General features: G+C 46.0%; 1 protein-coding gene across 3 annotated transcripts; it reads left to right on the top strand.

Annotated features, from left to right (window-relative positions):
* Positions 1-1712: 1712 nt before the first annotated feature.
* Positions 1713-19563, top strand: Avil (advillin). 3 transcript variants are annotated; one of them, XM_013019585.1, is made up of 19 exons: positions 1713-1795; positions 2827-2901; positions 3782-3978; positions 4636-4748; positions 4848-4951; positions 5278-5480; positions 6685-6763; positions 6887-6985; positions 8025-8178; positions 8274-8374; positions 8757-8894; positions 8998-9156; positions 9956-10135; positions 11297-11442; positions 11561-11705; positions 13183-13371; positions 14224-14292; positions 17136-17258; positions 19214-19563. In XM_013019585.1, the coding sequence occupies exons 1-19, from the start codon at positions 1730-1732 to the stop codon at positions 19325-19327; spliced, it is 2454 nt and encodes an 817-aa protein (XP_012875039.1). In that variant the 5' UTR covers positions 1713-1729; the 3' UTR covers positions 19328-19563. The 3 variants fall into 3 exon arrangements, with proteins under 3 accessions (XP_012875039.1, XP_012875048.1, XP_012875056.1); XM_013019594.1 differs by having other exon boundaries at positions 1730-1795; positions 4636-4744; positions 4841-4951; positions 19214-19327; XM_013019602.1 differs by lacking the exon at positions 1713-1795 and adding an exon at positions 14613-14629 and having other exon boundaries at positions 2830-2901; positions 4636-4744; positions 4841-4951; positions 14224-14296; positions 19214-19327.
* The last annotated feature ends 375 nt before the right edge of the window (positions 19564-19938 follow it).

Here is a 19938-nt window from a genome sequence, read left to right as displayed (position 1 = left end):
GAGGAGGCTGCAATGCTTGGTAAGAAATGTATGCATTATCCTGCCCATGCAATTGTAACCCCTCTGTACAGTATGTTCACAAATAAAATAAAATTAAAAAAAAAAAACAGTAAAAGCCAAAAGAGTAGATTAGAAGTGACTGGAAAGGATCTCACATGTCGGGAACCCAGGCAATTCAAAGAAGTAAGAGTGAAAAAAGGCAACTAATTTTGGAAATACTTTTTCTGCACAGGCTTTCACTACATGGGCCACTGAATTAGATATACATGGAAAGGGTGGAATAGTGTCAAAATGGCTACAAGCACAGGTTTTGGTTTGTTTTTTTTTCCATCATTTGGCTTGAACTCAGGGCCTGGGCACTGTCCCTGAGCTCTTTTACTCAAGTATAGCACTCTACCATTTTGAGTCCTAGCACCACTTCCTGTTTTCTAGTGGTTAATTGAAGATAAGAGTCTCAAGGACTTTCCTGTCTGGTCTAGCTTTGAACCACAATTCTCAGAGCTCAGTCTCCTGAGTGGCTAGGATTATAGGCATGAGCCACCAGTGGTGAGCTACAAGCACAGGTTTTAAAAATCAAACATGACTCTGTACATCACCTCTATAAAAACAATTAAAAAGTCAGATATGATTTTGTAATTGTAACCCCTCATATATCATCTTTATAATAACAATTTTTAAAAAGCCAGGAAGAAAGCCGGGTGCTTGTGGCTCAACAGGGCGCTGGTGGCTCACGCCTGTAATCCTAGATACTCAGGAGGCTGAGATCTGAGGATCACAGTTCAAAGCCAGCCTGGGCAGGAAAGCCCATGAGATTCTTACCTCCAATAAACCACCAGAAAACCGGAAGTGTTGCTATGGCTCAAGTAGTAGAATGCTCACCTTGAGCTGAAAAGCTGAGCAACAGAGCCCAGGCCCAGAGTTCAAGCCCCACCACTGACAAAAAAAAAAAAAAGCCAGGAAGAAGAATCAGATGGATCTCATGCTAGTGTATGTCTTAGGGCAAGTTATCTAACTCATGTCTCACCTTTACTACAAGGTAAAGATAAATAAAGTATGCTCAGCCTAGCACTATGGATCACACAATCCTAGCAACTCAGGAGGCTGAGATCTAAAGAAGAAGGTACACTTATTGCCTGAGAATTGAGATGGTACATGCAAAGAGAATCAAGGCAGAGTTTAGTATATTTATCACTTCTAAGGAAATACTCCTTGCTATTATATTACCAGAATTTTTTTTTTTTGGTCAGTCATGGGACTTGAACTCTTGGCCTGGGCGTTGTCCCTAAGCTCTTCAGCTCAAGGCTTGTACTCTACTACTTGAGCCACACCGCCACTTTTGGTTTTCTGGTAATTGGAGATAAGAGTCTCACAGACGTTCCTGCCCAGGCTGGCTTTGAACCTCAATCCTCAGATCTCAGCCTCCTAAAGGTAGCTAGGATTACAGGCATTAGCCACTGGCGCTCGGCTCTATTACCAGAATTCTTAAAGGAACTGGCAAATAGAAAGCAGGATTGGAGGTTGTGACAGGTCAGCCAGGCTGACCATATGAACTTGAAGGAGTCCCCCCCCACCCCCTGCTACCCCATCATGGTGAGATGACACAGGGGATATGCCACAATATCTCAGCATGGCTGATCAGATTGGAAATTGACTTGAAGAAAAGCTGGGTTTCCCACTGTGAGAGGCCTCACCTCTGCTCTGTGACATTGCAGTCGGGAAGATCAGCATCATGTCTCTGAGTAGCGCCTTCAGGGCTGTGGGCAACGACCCTGGGATCATCACCTGGAGAATTGAGGTGAGCTGTGAGTGGCATTCCCTCCTCCTGATGGCCAGGACCTCTGCCCTCATGAGCCTGTGGCCTGAGGAAGGCAGCATCAGACTGTATGTTTTCCAATCCTTATCTCCCTCCCCAGTGCTCAAAGCAGGTATGTGGCAGGAAGAGGAATTTTTTTTTTTAGTCTCTGAAAGCAGGTCTCTGAGCAAAAAGTGAGCTGTTCTTTATCCGGCCATCTACTCAGTGAGTCTGTCCTTACAGTAAATGCCTTGGGGAGATGGTGGGGAGTGCAAGACTCCTCCTAGGGGACTTCTGGCTGGGAGGGTCAGAAAAGTGGACATGTCATTTACCAAGCACTCTAGTTCCTGGGGGAAAGGGGGAGGAGTGCTGCCCAGAGGCCTTTCAGAGCTGGTGAGGAGCAGCCTCAGTCACTTCCAACGTTTTAAGGCTCCCAGTTTGCTTGAAAAAGAGAAGGAACTAAAACAGAATTAGAAAATTTGTGGTATATTTAACCTTTTTTTACATAGAACACACATTTGACATAGAACACAAAGTATGGCTGTAGTGATGACAATTTACATGCAGGATCCCAACTTGAGACTTCAAAGATGGGTCACTGAGCAATGTCAGCTGCCATCAGCCTCCTTACCTGTGCAGACTCCCAGCCTTAAACCCAAAAGGGCAGGCCTGGCCAGCTCTGGGGGGTCAGAGTAAAGGGCAGAGTGTCAGAGGCATTGGTACTGGCACTGCTCAGACACAATGCTTCCCCCTGCAAAGGGCCCAGGGGCTTGGCGAAATGAGAACCAACAGGACAAAAGGAGATGTATAGGGTGAAGGAAACCAGGACAGGACCCAGATCCAAGCTTAGGGTGATGCAGGCAGAGCAAACAGAGCAGCCACATGAATCGAGTGCCAGCTCCTCTCTCCCTGTGGGGTCCCTGGGACATCTCCCTGCTTGTCCTATAGCACTTGTGCCAAATGACAGGAGAGGGAAGCTTGACAGGACGAGAGGAGTGAGAAATACTGCCTGGATGTCTCCCTTGTCTTTCCAGAAAATGGAGCTGGCACTGGTGCCGCTGAGTGCCCACGGCAACTTTTATGAGGGGGACTGCTACATCGTCCTCTCGGTGAGCGCCGTCTTCCCCACTCCTTTCAATTCTCCCCTGAGAGCCAGGCCCCGGGTTCTGCTGAGAAATCTACTGACAAAGAAACGAAAAAGGGCTCCTGTTGTCTGTCAATTCCACCTCAATGTTATATAGAGAATACCTCAAGTTTGACTGTGAGAGGCCACCATTAGGCCTGGGGTTTTTAATTTTGCATCCAAGGCCAGGCATAGAGCTTCTGTCTGGACCTTAACAAATTGCCCACAAGCAGCAATTCTTCCTCCTGGTGCCCAAGCCCCACACTAAAGTGGTATGGCAGAGAGCCAGACAAATACAAGCCAGACAAATACAATATCCTACATGAATAGGGCCGGCAGCCATGCAGACGCTCGGGTTTGGGGGAAGCAGGGAGACCTGAAGGTAGGTAAGTCTGCAATCAACTGGGCAAAGATTCCCTACTGGTCTCCATTTATTTTGAGCACATCTGTCTACTTGCCCTTACGTGGGAAGAAATTTGGGCTGCTAAAAGCTGGAGCTACTGGGGCTGGGAAGGTAGCTCAGCGGTAGAGTGCATGCCTTGCAAGCATGAGGCCCTGGGTTCGATTCCTCAGCACCACATAAACAGAAAAAGCCGGAAGTGGCACTGTGGCTCCAGTGGTAGAGCGCTAGCCTTGAGCTGAAGAGCTGAGGAACAGTGCCCAGGCCCAGAGTTCAGGCCCCATGACCAGCAAAAAAAAAAAAAGCTGGAGCTACTGAAACTCTAGTACCCACTACACTAACAGAACTCTGAACCTGCCAGGGGCAAGATACAAGCTCTATATGCTGCCATCCTCCATCCCAATGGGGCTGGGAGCACAGAGGAAGAGAGCTGGCCCCTGACATGATCTCTCTGGCTGTATCTCAGACCCGGAAAGTGGGCAGTCTCCTCTCCCAGAACATCCACTTCTGGATCGGGAAGGATTCCTCCCAGGATGAGCAGAGCTGTGCAGCCATCTATACTACACAGCTAGATGACTACCTGGGGGGCGGCCCCGTGCAGCATCGTGAGGTGCAGTACCATGAGTCCGACACCTTCCGTGGCTACTTCAAGCAGGGCATCATGTGAGTAATGATACACAAAGCAAGGAACCCAAAGGGCCGGTGTGCCCATGGAAAATCAAACTCAAGGGATTCAAAGCAAAGCAAAGTAAAGCAATCCTTTGCACCTATTAGAACAGCATATATTAGAAAGCTGCATGGTGCTGGCAAGGATGTAGGGGAAATAAGAGCCTCACGCACTGCTGGCACAAGGGTGGACTGGCAGTGTGTCCTGAATAGTAGTCAGTGCCCCTACGGTGAATCCTACTTCTGGATACATCCCATACATCACATACCCAGATCCATGAGGACTCATGAGCTAGAATGTTCACAGTAGTATTACCAGTGGTGGTAGAAAACTGTAGACATTGTAGATGGCCATCATTGAGAGACTAGACATGTACCAGAAGCTACAGACAAGATACATACCTAGTACATAGACACATCTCCCGGACACAAACAAAGTAAGAAACACTGGCATACACAACAGAATACCAAATTCTATCTTACAGAAATAATGCATACAAGCAACAGACACCTCTTGCCAAAATGAAGAGAAGACACATTAAACTATCAGAATGTCTGGGCGCAGAGGTTTCCATTTGTGTAACACCTAATGTTTTCCCCAGAACATAGCACACAGCAGATCCTCAATAAGTAACTGTGTGGTTGTTCCCTCAGTTATAAAAAGGGAGGTGTGGCCTCAGGGATGAAGCATGTGGAAACCAATACCTATGATGTGAAGCGGCTGTTACACGTGAAGGGGAAGAGAAACATTAGAGCTACCGAGGTAAGTCCTGCCCATTGCCTCTTGAACCCAGGGACTTCTCCCTATAGCATCCTATTAGAATCTGCCTCTGAACAATGTTTACCTCTCACCTTGCAGGTACCAGTGAGCTGGGACAGTTTTAACCGAGGTGATGTCTTCTTGCTGGACCTCGGGAAGGTCATCATCCAGTGGAATGGCCCGGAGAGCAACAGTGGAGAGCGTCTGAAGGTAGGGCTGTCTCTAATCAGAGCTCTCTCCTCTCCCACAGGCCTGGTCATGGCCCGGGCTCCCTCAGATGCCTTCTCTCTTTTCCTTCCATGCTGGCTGCTCCTCAAGATTCAAGGTGGCCCTTTTGAGTAGACTGTCCTGCAGACAGGCCAAGTCCATGACTCATCCTAGCACTCCTCAGCATCAGAATAATTCTATGTGTGGGATCCAAGCTAATCCTTCCCTCTACCCCTCTTTGCCCCCCACTCCCCCCTCCCCGCCACCCCACAGCCAAGACATCAGGCAGGGTTCCCTGAGCTGAGTGCTTCCTTGGGCTTCTTTGACAGGCTATGCTTCTGGCAAAGGATATCCGGGACAGAGAGCGAGGGGGCCGTGCTGAAATAGGAGTGATTGAGGGAGACAAGGAGGCAGCCAGCCGGGAGCTGATGATAGTCCTTCAGGACACTCTTGGCCGTCGCTCCATTATCAAGCCTGCAATCCCCGATGAGATCATAGATCAGCAGCAGAAATCAAATATTATGTTGTATCAGTGAGTAGCTAAACTTAGCTTGGCTGCTTGTTTTGGGTGCTGGCATCTGTCTTTTTTCTTTCTTTTCCTCCCCTTTCCCCTTCCCTTCCTTTCTTCCTTTCCTTTCCCTTTACATCCCTTCCTTTTCCTTTCTTCCCTCTTCCTCCTTCTCCACCACCACCACCACTTCCTCTTTCTCCTCTTCTTCTTTTTCCTTGGCAGTCCTGAGATTTGAATTCTTGGTCCTTTTTATTTTTACTTTTTATTTTTGGTCATGGGGCTTGAACTCAAGGCCTGTGCTCTGTCCTGGAGCTCTTTTGCTCAATACCAGTGCTCTACCACTTTGAGCCACAGCTCCTCTTCCAATTTATGAGTGGTGAATCGGAGATAAGAGTCTCACAGACACTTTTCTTTCCAGGCTGGCTTTGAACTATGATCCTGACACCTCAGCCTCCTGAGTAGGTGTGAGCCACCAGTAATCTTGGGACTTTTTTTTTTGTCGGTTGTGGGCCTGGACTCTGGGTCTGGGCGCTGTCCCTCAGCTCTTCAGCTCAAGGCTAGCACTCTACCACTTGAGCCACAGCGCAACTTCTGGCTTTTTCTGCTTATATGGTGTTGAGGAATCAAATCCGGGGCCTCATGCATGCAAGGCAAGCACTCTACCACTGAGCCACCTTCCCAGCCCTCTTGGAACTTTTTAATGACAGCTCCTAAAGGAGATTGGAGATGCCCCTTCCAAGGAGCTATCTTTGGTACTACTTATTTGTTTATTTGTTGGAAGTCCTGGGACTTGAACTCAGGGCCTGGACACTGTCCCTGAGCTTCTCTGTGCTCAAGGCTAGTACTCTACCACTTGAGCCACAGCACCATTTCTGTTCATGTGGTATTTAGGAATCGAACCCAGGGCTTCATGCATACTAGACAAGCACTCTACCATTAAACCACATTACCAGCCAATCTTCTGTACTTTTAAGCAACTCCTCTGACCTCCTGGAAAGACCTTTCCTGTACTGTGGTCTAGACATCTCCCAGGGTTGTGAAAAGGGTAAAATTTAGGAGACAGCTGCATAGACGTCTCCTCTAGGGACTAGAACCTATACATTCCTGTCTGCACTAAAGCCATGTCTGTCCTAAGTCATATTCTACCAAGAAACTTCACACAGATATATGAATTCAGCCACAGGATGCTTTGTAGGAAAGAAAACTAACCTATCCCCTCCTTCAGTGTCTCAGACACAGCTGGTCAGCTGGCAGTCGTGGAGGTGGCAACCAGGCCTCTAGTCCAAGACTTACTGAACCATGACGTGAGTAGAGCTTGAGGGGGTTTTGCATGAGGTAGCCAGACCTGGCCTCAGATGCTGACCCTGGGCAGAGTCCTTTCTTCTGTCTTGAGCAATAGTAACCATAGTTATCTCTGACTGCTTCAGGACTGCTACATCCTGGACCACAGCGGAGCCAAGATCTATGTGTGGAAAGGAAAAGGAGCCACAAAGGTTGAGAAACAAGCAGCCATGTCCAAAGCCTTGGTAGGAGCTGCAAATATGTGGTACTGTCTCAAAAAGTCAGCTAATGTCACTTTACATGTGTGTGGAGCCACTCCAGGCACTTGAGCACAGAACGCTGCAGTTACACACAGACTTCAAAGTCAGACAGACAGACCGAGGTTCAAAGGCAGGTCTTACTTTTTTCAGCTGGGGGAGTGTTCGGAAGAAGACTACAGAGCCGTGGTTCCTCATGCCTACCACGGGGTAATGCTATATTCCAAGGTTGTAAAGTACTCAACAGTACTTGATACATACCACCTGTTCCATATTATTGAAGGGGATCTCATCTGTCAAGGCTAATGGCTCTGTCTTCAAGGAACTTATGATATTTGTGTAATCCAGCAAATGACCTAACCCAAGGACCTAAAAAGCAATAAATAAATAAATGACTGTGATACAGTCAGTAGGATGATGTAAATACTGAAAGGACATAACATCAAAGGTCTTGCAAAAATAATAATAACAATTTTGGCAGGCTAAATAAAGAGATGCCAAAATATCCCACACATGAAACTGGTCCTAATTGGAAGAGAGCAAAGGAAGGGGTAACATTGTTCAAAAAGAAATGTACCTGACTTAGGAAACAGTAAGCCCTCTGTACATCACTTTTACAATAACAATTTTTTTTTGGTCCGGTCGTGGGGCCTGAACTCTGGGCCTGGGCGCTTTCCCTCAGCTCTTCAGCTCAAGGCTAGCACTCTACCACTTGAGCCACAGTGCCACTTCTGGCTTTTTTCTTTTTGCTTATGTGGTGCTGAGAAATCGAACCCAGGGCCCCAGGCATGCAAGACAAGCGCTCTACCACTGAGCCACCTTCCCAGCCCCTACAATAACAATTTTAAAAAATAAATAAATACAAAAGAAAAAAAACTGGTCCTTAGACAGGAGTTCGAGCTTGACTGACTCCTAGAGGGGAGGGATCCTACCGACTGGCTTCAAAGGGGTGAATCACAAGCAAAGCAAAGCACTCAGTGCATCCTCCAACTGACTCTGCCTTTGTATGGGGGTGGGGGTTCTTCAGGGCTTCATCAAGATAAAGGGTTACCCCAGCAGCACCAACGTGGAAATGGTCAATGACGGTGCTGAGTCAGCTATGTTCAAGCAGCTGTTCCAGAAGTGGTCAGTGAAGGACCAGACCACAGGCCTGGGGAAAACGTTCAGCATTGGTAAAATAGGTGAGATTATCTCCCAGGGTATCCTCTCCCTGCTAGGACTCTAGAGTCATGGGTGCTTCTCGCTCACTGGGCCTTTCCCAATCCCTTATCTGCAGCTAAAGTTTTCCAGGACAAGTTTGATGTGACTCTGCTACACAACAAGCCAGAGGTAGCCGCCCAGGAGAGAATGGTGGATGATGGCAATGGGAAAGTTGAGGTGAGGATGGTAAGGCAGACCTGGCTGCCAGGGCTGTTCCTGCTGCCAAGGAAAGTAGGCTGTCTGCTTCGCTATCCACTCTCCCCCCACACCTCTGCATTTGCAAGTTGCAGTTTACCCACAATGCTTCAGGGAAGTGTTATCACTTGTAGATCAATTCCAATCATCACTCAGCCTGCAAAGACCCAGCTGTGATGGGAGGTACTAGAGCAGGGCAACCCTGGTCTTCTCAATGCTCAAATCATGCAAATGTGATGAGTCCTCACCACTGCAGGGAAGATCTCACCCAGATGGGGTCCCTGTTCAGCATGGCCCACTTCCCTTTAGGTAGTTCTCCCTAAACACAACACCCACCTCTGTGGGGTCCATCTTCTGTGCCTAGGTCTGGAGAATTGAGAACCTGGAGCTGGTCCCTGTGGAGCAGCAGTGGCATGGCTTCTTCTATGGGGGAGACTGCTACCTGGTTCTCTACACGTATGAGGTGAACAGGAAGCCACACTACATCCTGTACATCTGGCAGGTAGGCCTGGGGCAGGCCCTCAGCTTTGGATCTAGATACTTTCCCTAGCCGCTGGGATAGGGTGGGTCAGCAGGGAGCTACCACTCCCCTCTTGCCTCTGCAGGGCCGCCATGCCTCACAGGATGAGCTGGCAGCTTCAGCCTACCTAGCAGTGGACATGGATCAGCAGTTTGGTGGGGCCCCCGTTCAGGTTCGGGTCAGTATGGGGAAGGAGCCACGCCACTTCATGGCTATCTTCAAAGGAAAGCTGGTTATCTATGAGGTGAGGATCATGAGGAATGCTCAGAGCCAGCCATTTATTAGAGGGGATATAGAGAAAGGTGGAATGAGGAGCAGTATCGAGTTAGACACAGAGACAGGGGTTAGTCCAAGACACTCGGGGAGATCCCAAATGCCTAGGGCTTCAAGTCGAAACTTAACAACATTCTGACCCATATTACCAGTTGGAGCATTGCCCTCAGCAATTTAGCTTGTGTCCTCCCCTCCAGTCAGGTGGGTCTCCTCATCTATTTGTGTACCTTCAAGTTCAAGGCCTACTTCTTCCATGAAGCCCTGGCTGAAGCATTTTCTGCCAGGTACTATATAAGGTCACATGTTAGATATCATACAAGTCTGGGTCAAGCCCTCATCTTGTCATTTATTAGCCAGGTTTCTAAATCTCAGTTCCTTCATCTGCTCTGTGGAATACCAGTACCTATTTCATAGTTATTATAAGGTCTCAGAGAAGGCACTAGCCACAGATCCTGGCATATGAAAATATTTTCAGAATGAGAATATTAGGCAAGTCTTGGTGCAACACATCTATACTCGCATCACTCAGGCAGCCAGGGCAAAAGGATCACAAGTGACACCAGCCTGGGCTACATAGTGAGTTCTGGGGAAGCATGAACCACATACAACCCTGTCTCAAAACAAAGAAAGTAAATATTATTGGTAGCATAATTCCTGTTCCCTCTGATCTTTTCCAGTTAGCCTAGAAGCTCCTGAAGGGCACAGCCAGCCCCGTGCTGGTGGAATCCTCTGTAGATCTAGACTCTGCATTTCTTCCCTCTCTCCCCCAGGGTGGGACTTCCAGGAAAGAAAACCCTGAGCCTGACCCTCCCGTGAGGCTCTTCCAGATTCAAGGAAATGACAAATTTAACACCAAGGCAGTGGAAGTGCCAGCCTTTGCTTCCTCCCTAAACTCTAATGATGTCTTCCTGCTGAGAACCCAGGCAGAGCACTACCTGTGGTATGGCAAGGTAGGATGGCTAGGCCCAATGGTCAGATAAGCGCGCTTCAGCCCTTGCTCTATCCTATCCTCTCACTTCTGGTCAGCAAGATCAAAGGAACTAGAATACAGTGCTGTAGTCCTCAGAAAGGCTTTATTCTCCCTTAAACAATCTTCAAAGAAAGTACCAACATTCCCCATAATCGGGCCTCTATCAGAACTGCCCTGCCCTGCTCACCCAGAAGATACGCCATAAACTTCTATATGCATGAAGGTTAGAAAAGCCAACCTTCCCACATGAGGCTAGTGACTGGTAACAGGACAGGTGCTCACACAGACCAAAAATATTTTTAAAACAGGATGCTGTCAATATGGCATGAGTGCCTTAAAAACACTAAAATTGTTTCACAAAAGAGAACTGAATTCGAGCATGGCACATTTGTAATCCCACTGAGAAAGGGATTTGGGTCATGGCTCCAGTAGTAAAACAGTTGCTTAGCAAGTGCAAGGGCCTGAGTGCAATCCCAGTACCATCAAAAGAAAAAAAAAATAAACAAAAAGGCTGAGGTATGAGCTGGGAATGTGCCTAGATAAGGGCCTCATAGACTTTCTTACCCAGGCTGGCTTTGAAACACAATCCTCAGATATCAGCCTCCTGAGTAGCTAGATTATAGGCATGAAACAACAGGGGCCAGCTTAATTCTTTTTTTCCTTAAAAAAATGGTAATGCCGGGCGCTGGTGGCTCATGCCTGTAATCCTAGCTACTCAGGAGGCTGAGATCTGAGGATCGCGGTTCAAAGCCAGCCCGGGGAACATAAGACCGTGAGACTCCTATCTCCAATAAACCACCAGAAAACCGGAAGTGGTGCTGTAGCTCAAGTGGCAGAGCGCTCGCCTTGACCTGAAGAGCTGAGGGACAGCACTCAGGCCCAGAGTTCAAGCCCCACGACCGACAAAAAAAAAAAATGGTAATAATCCAAAGCAGGAGCTAAGTCAGAGTCTAGTCCTGTTCTTTGTGAGTGCCCCATCTTCCTGCCGCTCCTCACAGCACTAGGACACATCCATCTTCTTCTCCTGAGGGTCTGGGTACAGCAGCTGACTCCGATTACACTGCATCCCAGAAACTTCTCTTTCCCATCAGCATGCCCCTACCCCTGTTCAGCTAACGTTTGTGTTCTTTGCCCCACGCAGGGGTCCAGTGGGGACGAGAGGGCAATGGCTAAGGAGCTGGCTGGGCTTCTCTGTAATAGCACTGAAGACACTGTGGCTGAGGGCCAGGAGTCTGCAGAGTTTTGGGACCTACTGGGGGGGAAAACCCCCTATGCCAATGACAAAAGGTATGGTGACACCCTTCTCATTGAGACTTCTCCTGCCTCTTGTCTTGTGAACCCTAAGTTCCTTTTGTTTTTACACCATGATTTCTACACACCTGTTTCTGTTTGGACTGTATTACAGACTACAGCAGGAAACCCTAGATATCCAGCCCCGCCTCTTTGAATGTTCCAATAAGACAGGTCGGTTTATAGTCACTGAGATCACAGACTTCACCCAGGATGATCTGAACCCAGGTGATGTGATGCTCCTGGATACCTGGGACCAGGTAAGACACAGATACAGAATATATGGCAGATGGCAAAGGTCCCCAAAGCTTAGGCTAGTTTTGTGTGTGTGTGTGTGTGTGTGTGTGTTTGTGTGTGTGTAATATTCCCACCTAGACTGAGCCCAGGTTAGCCCCAGGTCAAGCATTTATCAGTGGTAACCAAAGGAAGTGCCTGCTTTTTACCATGGTTATGTTTAAATTTCCCACCTTGCTTTGGAAAAATCAGACCACTCTATTATCCTGCCCTTCTTTTAGGGCAAAAACAACAGATTCTAAATACAGAGCTTTTGAGCCTTTCAGGGTCAGGAATATGACATATCTTTATCACCTGTGATAAATGACATAAAGAATGGGAAATCTTTAAGGCAACTCACTGTCTTCAGTTCAGCTCACCAAGCATCCTCAGGGCATGTCATCCATGCTAACTACTGTGTCAATGGGAGTCACCTAGATGAAAGGCTTGGGCCCCCAGAGTTTTTAGGCTGGTAGGACAGAGAAACATCATTGTATCAGAAGGAGGTATATACAAGGTGCATGGGAGCACAAATAAGGGAACTCAACATTGTGTAGGAGCTCTAAGAACACTTCCTAGAGGAAGACTCGCAGGTTGAATATCAAAGGATGAGTAGGCATTAACTGGCAAAGGATGGAGAAAGGGCTGGAGGTATGGCTCAAGTGGTAACATATTTGCCTAGAAAGTACAATCTCCTGAATTCAATCTCTGCATACTAAAATAGCGGGGAGAAGAATGAAGGCTAGAGACCTGAGCAAAGGAAATAGCATATAGAAAAGCACCATGGAGATAAAGCTCAATAGTTAAGAAGCACCATAGAGATGAAACTGAAGAAGTAGGTATGGACCTGACCATGCCAGGAAGTTTATCCTGACTTTTAAGCAGATGAATAACATGTTCAGATAGTACTTTAAATAGATCACTCCTGCAAATGGAGAAGAGGGTTGGGGTCAAGGAAGAGATGCCTGGGTCCACAAAAGATCAGTAGAAGAGAGGCAGAAGGATTGTGACAGACTTGAGAAATGTCAGGGAGATCAAGTTGGCCAGTCCTGGTGATTCACTGGAAGGAGGGGGTTAAGGATATGGCTCCTGGGTTTCTTGCCTTAGGTGATTGGTGGATATCACTTTCCAAGAGTAGAAATTCAGACACCTATGTAGAAAACTACATTTGGGAAGGGTTTTATTTGAGGTATATCGAGAAAGTTTTTTTGTTTGGGTTAGTTTTTTTGGGGGGGGTATGAAGGTTGGTAAGAATTCAAATTCAGGAAGCTGAAATTCAGGGAAAGCTCAGATTTGGGAATATAGATTTGAGAGATGTACATGACAATTAAAATCACAAAGCTAGTTCTGGGAAAACTGTTCTCTGCTGAACAAATTAAGCTGAGAACATTTTCCAGGGCTGTAAATTGCTGAAAGGGAAGAGGAGCATGAGACATGAGCAAGTATTAATCTGATCTACCCCAGGTGTTCTTGTGGATTGGAGCTGAGGCCAATGCCATAGAAAAGGAGAGAGCCCTTGTGACTGCCCAGGAATACCTGCATACTCACCCCAGTGGCCGAGATACCAACACCCCAATCCTCATCATCAAACAGGGATTTGAGCCTCCCATCTTCACAGGCTGGTTCCTGGCCTGGGACCCTCAAATTTGGAGTGTAAGAACAGAGATATTGGGGAATATGTTCTTTCTCACAACAGGTCAGAACTCAGGGCTGGGGGATGGGGAATGGCACACTAATTCAGGGGCTTATTAAAACTAGGACCTCTTTCTTTTCTCCTCTTCCACTCCCTGCCTTTTTTTCCCTCCTCACCCCCATACCAATCAGTCCAGTTAGATCATTCACAACTGTTCTTAGCAGTAGGCAATGTGAAGTAATAGTTCATGAAGTATATCCACACATGTCATCTTTTAGATATTTACAGCTATCCTGAATAGACAATCCAAGTCCTTGATTTCCCACATCACAGAAGACAAGGCCAAGAGGACAAGTTGTTTGTCCAAGTTACAATCAGATGACAGTAAGACTCCAGGTTTCCTGACTCCTACTCAACTGTTCTTTCTTCAGTCTTGTACCGAGGACTGTAGGGGCAGCATCAAAATCATGTTTAAGAACCTCTCTTCAGCTGGTGGCTCACACCTATAATCCTTGTTATACAGGAGGCTGAGATCTGAGGAATGCAGTTTGAAGCTAGCCCAGGCAGGAAAGTCTTGACTCTATATCCAATTAACCACCAAAAAGCCAGAAAAATGCCCAGGCCCTGAGTTTAAGGTCCAAGACTGGCACGTGCGTGCGCACGCACGCACACGCACACACACACACACACACAGAAACAATAACCTCTCTTCCCTACATGAACCCACAAGGAGGACTTTGGACTTTTCCCCCCTTATCTCTGAAATGTTTTCTGATTCTCCATCTCATTTGTTTTTCCTGAAGATATAGAACAGGCCCAAGATGCCCTTCACCTGTCTGCAATCCCTCATCCTGTTTTCCCTCTCTTCTCAGGCTGGAAAGTCATATGAGCAGTTAAAAGAGGAGCTGGGAGATGCTGCTGCTATCATTCGAATCACTGCGGTGAGTCAAGTTGCTGCTAGAGAAGCACCAAGAAAACACAGAGAGAGCCAAGAAAACACAGCTAATGCTGCAGTGATCATGTGGGCAAGACTTACTGTGTCTCCACTAACCATCAGTGCAGTTGTCTGTTTTCATATAAAGGTTGTATTGTTTTGTTTTGTGTGCCTTGGCTAGAGCATACTAGGTAAGTGCTCTGTCCTTAAGCTATGACCCAGCCCCAAGATTATTATTTTTTTAATATCAGTCGTGGGGCTTAAACTCTGGACCTGGGCTGCTGTCTCTGAGCTCTTCAGCTCAAGGTTAGCACTCTACCACTTGAGCCACAGCGCCACTTCTGGTTTTCTTGTGATTTATTCGAGTCTGGACTTTCCTGCTCAGGCTGGCTTTGAACTGTGATCCTCAGATCTCTAGGATTACAGGTGTGAGCCACTGACGCCCAGCCCCAAGATTTTTTTAAGCAATAAAAAGCAGGTCTCAAGCACTTGGGAAAAGCAAAGGAAGAGAGATATGAGTTTGAGGTCAGACTGGATGGCATAAAGAGACCCTACCTCAAAAAACAAAAACACAGAACTAGAGGTATAGCTCAAATGGTACAGAGGGAGCCAATGAGTGAAAAGGCTGAATGAGAGCTCAAGCCCTAGTATTGGCACAAACAAAAAAAAACTAGTTTTATTAGTCAACTCTCCTTGCCATTCAGGAGAGATTAAAAGTTGTTGGCAGTATTTTTTCAGAATTAGCTTCTATCCCAAATACTATTTTTATCAGTTTCTGAAAGCAAAGTCCACAGAAACTTAGGCCATTTACTCCTGCTTTTACAACTGAAAGAAGCAGAGCTTCCAGGCAGGAACCCAAAAGCTCTTCAACATCAGGAGAAATATAGGGCACCAGGTGTTCAAACCATCTGCTAGTCTTGTCCTTTGTGCTACACAAAGTCAGACTCCAAAGCTAATGGTGAGGTAGTCTCTTTAAATTGTATCTAATAATTCAGGAGCAGTGGCGTAAGTCTGTAATCCTAGCATTTGGGAGAGAGTACAAGGATCAAGAGTTTGAAGCCAGCCTGATCTACGTATCAAGATTCTTTCAAAAACAAAAACAATTGGGTTGGGCATGGTGGTTTAAAAATTGTATTCAGGGGGTTGTAAAGATTAAGGCCAGGGAAGTGGTGCTATAGCCACTTGAGCGCTAGCCTTGGGCTGAAGAGCCAGGTACTGGTGGCTCACGCCTATAATCCTAGCTACTCAGGAGGCTGAGATCTGAGGATCAAGGATCAAAGCCAGCCCAGGCAGGAAAGACTGTGAGACTCCTATCTCCAATAAACCACTAGAAAACCGGAAGTGGCCCTGTGGCTCAAGTGGTAGAGCACTTGCCTTGAGCTGAAGAGCTGAGGGACAGCACCCAGGCCGAGTTCAAGCCCCACGACTGACCAAAAAAAAAAAAAAGATTTAAGGCCAGCCCAAAATTTTCATGGGGCCATCTCAACCAATAAAAGCTAGGATGGTGATGTGTACCTGCCATCCTAGCTACATAGGAAGTATAACTAGGAGGATCACAATCCCAGCCAACCTTGGCATAAAAGCAAGATCCTAATTTTGAAAATAACAATAGCAAAAAGGGCTAGGGCATGGCTCAAGTAGTAGAGTGTTTCAATAGCTAGAACAAGATCCCAAGTTCAAACTTCAATACTTCAATACTCAAGAGAATTTTATATTTAAGAAATAAAATTCTAGAAATATAAGGCCTAAATAAAAGTGCCAAAAGAAGTTGTATGCAACTGGGAAGGTGGCTCAGTGGTAGAGTACTCGCCTTGCATGCATGAGGCCCTGGGTTCAATTCCCCAGCACCACATAAGCAAAAAGAAAAAAAGCCGGAAGTGGCGCTGTGGCTCAAGTGGTAGAGCGCTAGCCTTGAACTGAAGAGCTGAGGGACAGCACCCAGGCCCAGAGTTCAGGCCCCATGACCGGACCCCCCCCCAAAAAAAAGAAGAAGTTGTATGAGCCAGGCACTGGTGGCTCATGCCTGTAATCCTAGGTACTCAGGAAGTGAGATCTGAGGGTGGCCAACTCAGGCAGGATAGTCCATGAGACTCTTATCTCCATTAGCTACTAAAACCCAGGAGTGAAGCTATGGCTCAAATGATAGAATGTTAGCATTGAGTAAAAAAGGTCAAAGACAGTGCCCAGGCCCTGAGTTCAAGCCCTATTACCAGCACAGAAATTAAAAATAAAACACCTGCTTGGGTGCCAGTAGTTCACATCTGTAATCCTAACTACTCAGAAAGCTGAGATGTGAAGATCAGTTTGAAGCCAGCCTAGGCAGGAAAGTCTGTGACACTCCTATCTTCAATTAACCACCAAAAAGCCAGAAGTGAAGCTGTGGCCCAAGCAGAGCACTAGCCTTGAGCAGAAAAGAGAGAGAGCCTAGGCCCCGAGTTCAAGCCCCCAGGACTGACAAAAAAAAACAACTGTATGAACACAATATTTAAAAGAAAAGAAACTTAAGACTGGCTGGAATTATAGTTCAGTGATAGAGCACTTGACTAGCATGCTGAAGCTCTTGGGTTCAATCCCAATAATAATAATAACAAAAGAGACTTGAGCACAGCATGTATTCCAAACTGAGTCCTTATGGACTCACCTCAGACTTACTGAATATGATCCCCCCGCAAAAAAAGACCCCAAATTCTGAATGTTTTTAATTCCAAGATGATTTTGATATGCAGCCAGATTTGAGAAAATCTCAAAGACGATCATAAAGAGTGGCATAACCAAAATGTAAATATTATACTCACACAGAACACTCATCATGTAAAACAGGTGTTTTCTCATATCCCCATTCTTACCTAGGATATGAAGAATGCAACCTACACTCTGAATTCCGAGAATGAGCCAAAATATTACCCTATAGAAGTTCTACTGAAAAATGTGGATCAGGAGCTACCTGAAGATGTAGATCCTGCCAAAAAGGAGGTGAGTATAGTTGAAGCAGCAATACCTGACAGAGCAGAGGAAAAACTCTCCATCAGCTAAAGCATCCATCTCAGTGTAAGGCCTAGGACAATTCTGGTACATTAGAGACATTAGTGGATATTTGAGCTATCCAATAATTCAAAACCAAAAACCAAGGACTCACTCTCCATTGTGTTTTTCTCACCTTCTACATGGACCCATCAAGTGGCCTCTCTCTATGCCAATCCATCTCTGCTACTAGCCTAGTCCACACATTTGGAACCAGCCCCACTGATTCATATCTCATTAAAAACATCATCATTATTACTGATAGCCAAAGGAATATTTTAAAAGTGGATGGCACTTCCCTGTTCAAAACACAACAAACAGCCGGGCGCTGGTGGCTCACGCCTGTAATCCTAGCTACTCAGGAGGCTGAGATCTGAGGATCGCGGTTCAAAGCCAGCCCGGGCAGGAGAGACTGTGAGACTCCTATCTCCAATAAACCACCAGAAAACCGGAAGTGGCGCTGTAGCTCAAGTGGTAGAGCGCTTGTCTTGAGTTGAGCTGAGGGACAGCGCCCAGGCCCAGAGTTCAAGCCCCACGGCCGACAAAAAAAAAAAAAAAAAACACAACAAACAACTTCCCATTGCACTTACAAAAGAAATCAGAGGTCTACACAATCTGGTCACTGCCCCCCTCTGGGATTTCATCTATCATACCACACTACCCATTTTATTTAATAACCATCAGCTCTGTGGCTGCTTTTACTTAAACATGCTGAACACTGCCTTGGAGGCTTTGTACTTACTGGAGCTCCTGCCTGGAACATTCTCCTTTTCACCATTTAGCTCCGGTGTCACTTCTGTAGGGAGACCTCTCTTCCCTGACCACTTGTTATCTAACTAACACTGCTTCCCTTTAGACTTGGTCACTAATTCTCTTCTCCTGTAATGACATCCAGTTGGTCCATTATGCTCTCAGCTTTCCAGCACCTATCACTGTGCTCCTTGCGTTTTGCTTGAATGAATTAACCTATTTATGTTGAGCTAATTAATTTTCCCCTTGAAAGAGCTGATTTGGGAAAAGGTCTCTGAATTTCCCACTACATCTCATCTAACCAAGTCCTAAGTATCTGGAGTATAATGTTCTTTTTGTATGTATGCCAGTACTACCACTTGAACTCAGGGCCTTGCAAATCTCACTTGGCTTTTTCACTCAAGGTGGATGTTTTTCACTTGAGCCATACCTCTATTTGTGGCTTTTTGGTGGTTGAGTTTCATTGGCCTTTTCTGCTCAGGCAGAAAACTAAGGATTACAGACATGAGCCACTAGCCCCCAGCTATAGTGTTAAATTTTTTGGTGGTACTGGGGTTTGAACTCAAGGCCTTGTACTTGCTAGGCAGCCCTCTTACCACTGGAACCACTCTGTTAGCTCAAGACTATAATGTTCTTGAAAGCAGAGGCTACATGTTAATAACTTCTACTTAGGCACAAAATATGTATCATATCCATAATTGCAAGCCTGAATGCTCTCAGGAAGATCCACTTGATCTTGCACTTGCAAAGTTCAGGAAATGAAAGTGGAGAAGGAAATATGGATCAGTAGCTGAGCTTTTACCAAGTCCTTGGTTCAATTCCCAACACCAAAAAATAATTAAGTCCTGGACAAACATGGTAGCAAGAATATAAAAGAAAAGTATCATAAACTAAATTGAATGTCTAGAATTCATACATAGCCCATTTACTATCATTCTGGCAAGAAACCAGGACCATGAGAACAGTGAATCCAGTTAGCTACTTCCACACAGAAAATGAGACCACAGCAGGAACACATCTGCCATGACTAACTTGTTTGTTAGACTTCACCCTTCAGGGGCTGCCTAGGCCTCCCTTATGCCCACTCCCCCCACCTCTGTTGATATTAATAGGTGTCCTGTGTTCCTCCTAACTAGAAGCTTTGTTTTCACTCTTAGAATTACCTCTCTGAAAAGGACTTTGTGTCTGTCTTTGGCATCACAAGAGGACAGTTTACTGCTCTGCCTGGCTGGAAACAGCTCCAACTGAAGAAAGAAAAGGGGCTTTTCTAAGGCAAGAAGACATATACCTATTCAAGACCACCAAAGAGAGCTCATTGCCAATATCAGTAAAGAACATATCTACCAACTTCTGCCAAATATTCAGCCACCGATTTAATTATAATAATCTAAGAGTCAGCATGTTCATTTTTGTCTCATCCTTGCAATCCTTGTTTGATATAGCCTAAAAGGTTAACTACCCACTTTTTGGTTTCTAGCTAAAATTTTAGCAGAAAGTACTAAAAGCAAAAAAACTAAGCTTGATATGTTTAACAATGCCAGGACCTACATTTGCTTTAAAATTTAAGATTAGGGGCTGGGAAGTTGGCTCAGTGGTAGAGTGCTTGCCTCACATACATGAGGCCCTGGGTTTGATTCCTCAGTACTACATAAGAAGAAAGAAGCCAGAAGTGCTGCTGTAGCTCAAGTGGTAGCGCTAGCCTTGAGCTGAAGAGCTGAGGGATAGAGCCCAGCCCAGAGTCAGCCCCCACGACCGACAAAATAAAATAAAATAAAATTAGTATTTTTAAAACCTATTTAACCCACAAAGCAATGAAGCTATTTGCATGCATATGTCCAGGATGAAAATCTAAATGCCCAGATCTCTTATGTGCCAGAGGATT

Source organism: Dipodomys ordii, unplaced genomic scaffold, assembly GCF_000151885.1.
Source record: "Dipodomys ordii isolate 6190 unplaced genomic scaffold, Dord_2.0 Scaffold3, whole genome shotgun sequence".
Taxonomy (NCBI): domain Eukaryota; kingdom Metazoa; phylum Chordata; class Mammalia; order Rodentia; family Heteromyidae; genus Dipodomys; species Dipodomys ordii.
The sequence above is the reverse complement of the archived record's forward strand: the minus strand, read 5'-3'. Positions and strand labels throughout refer to the sequence as shown.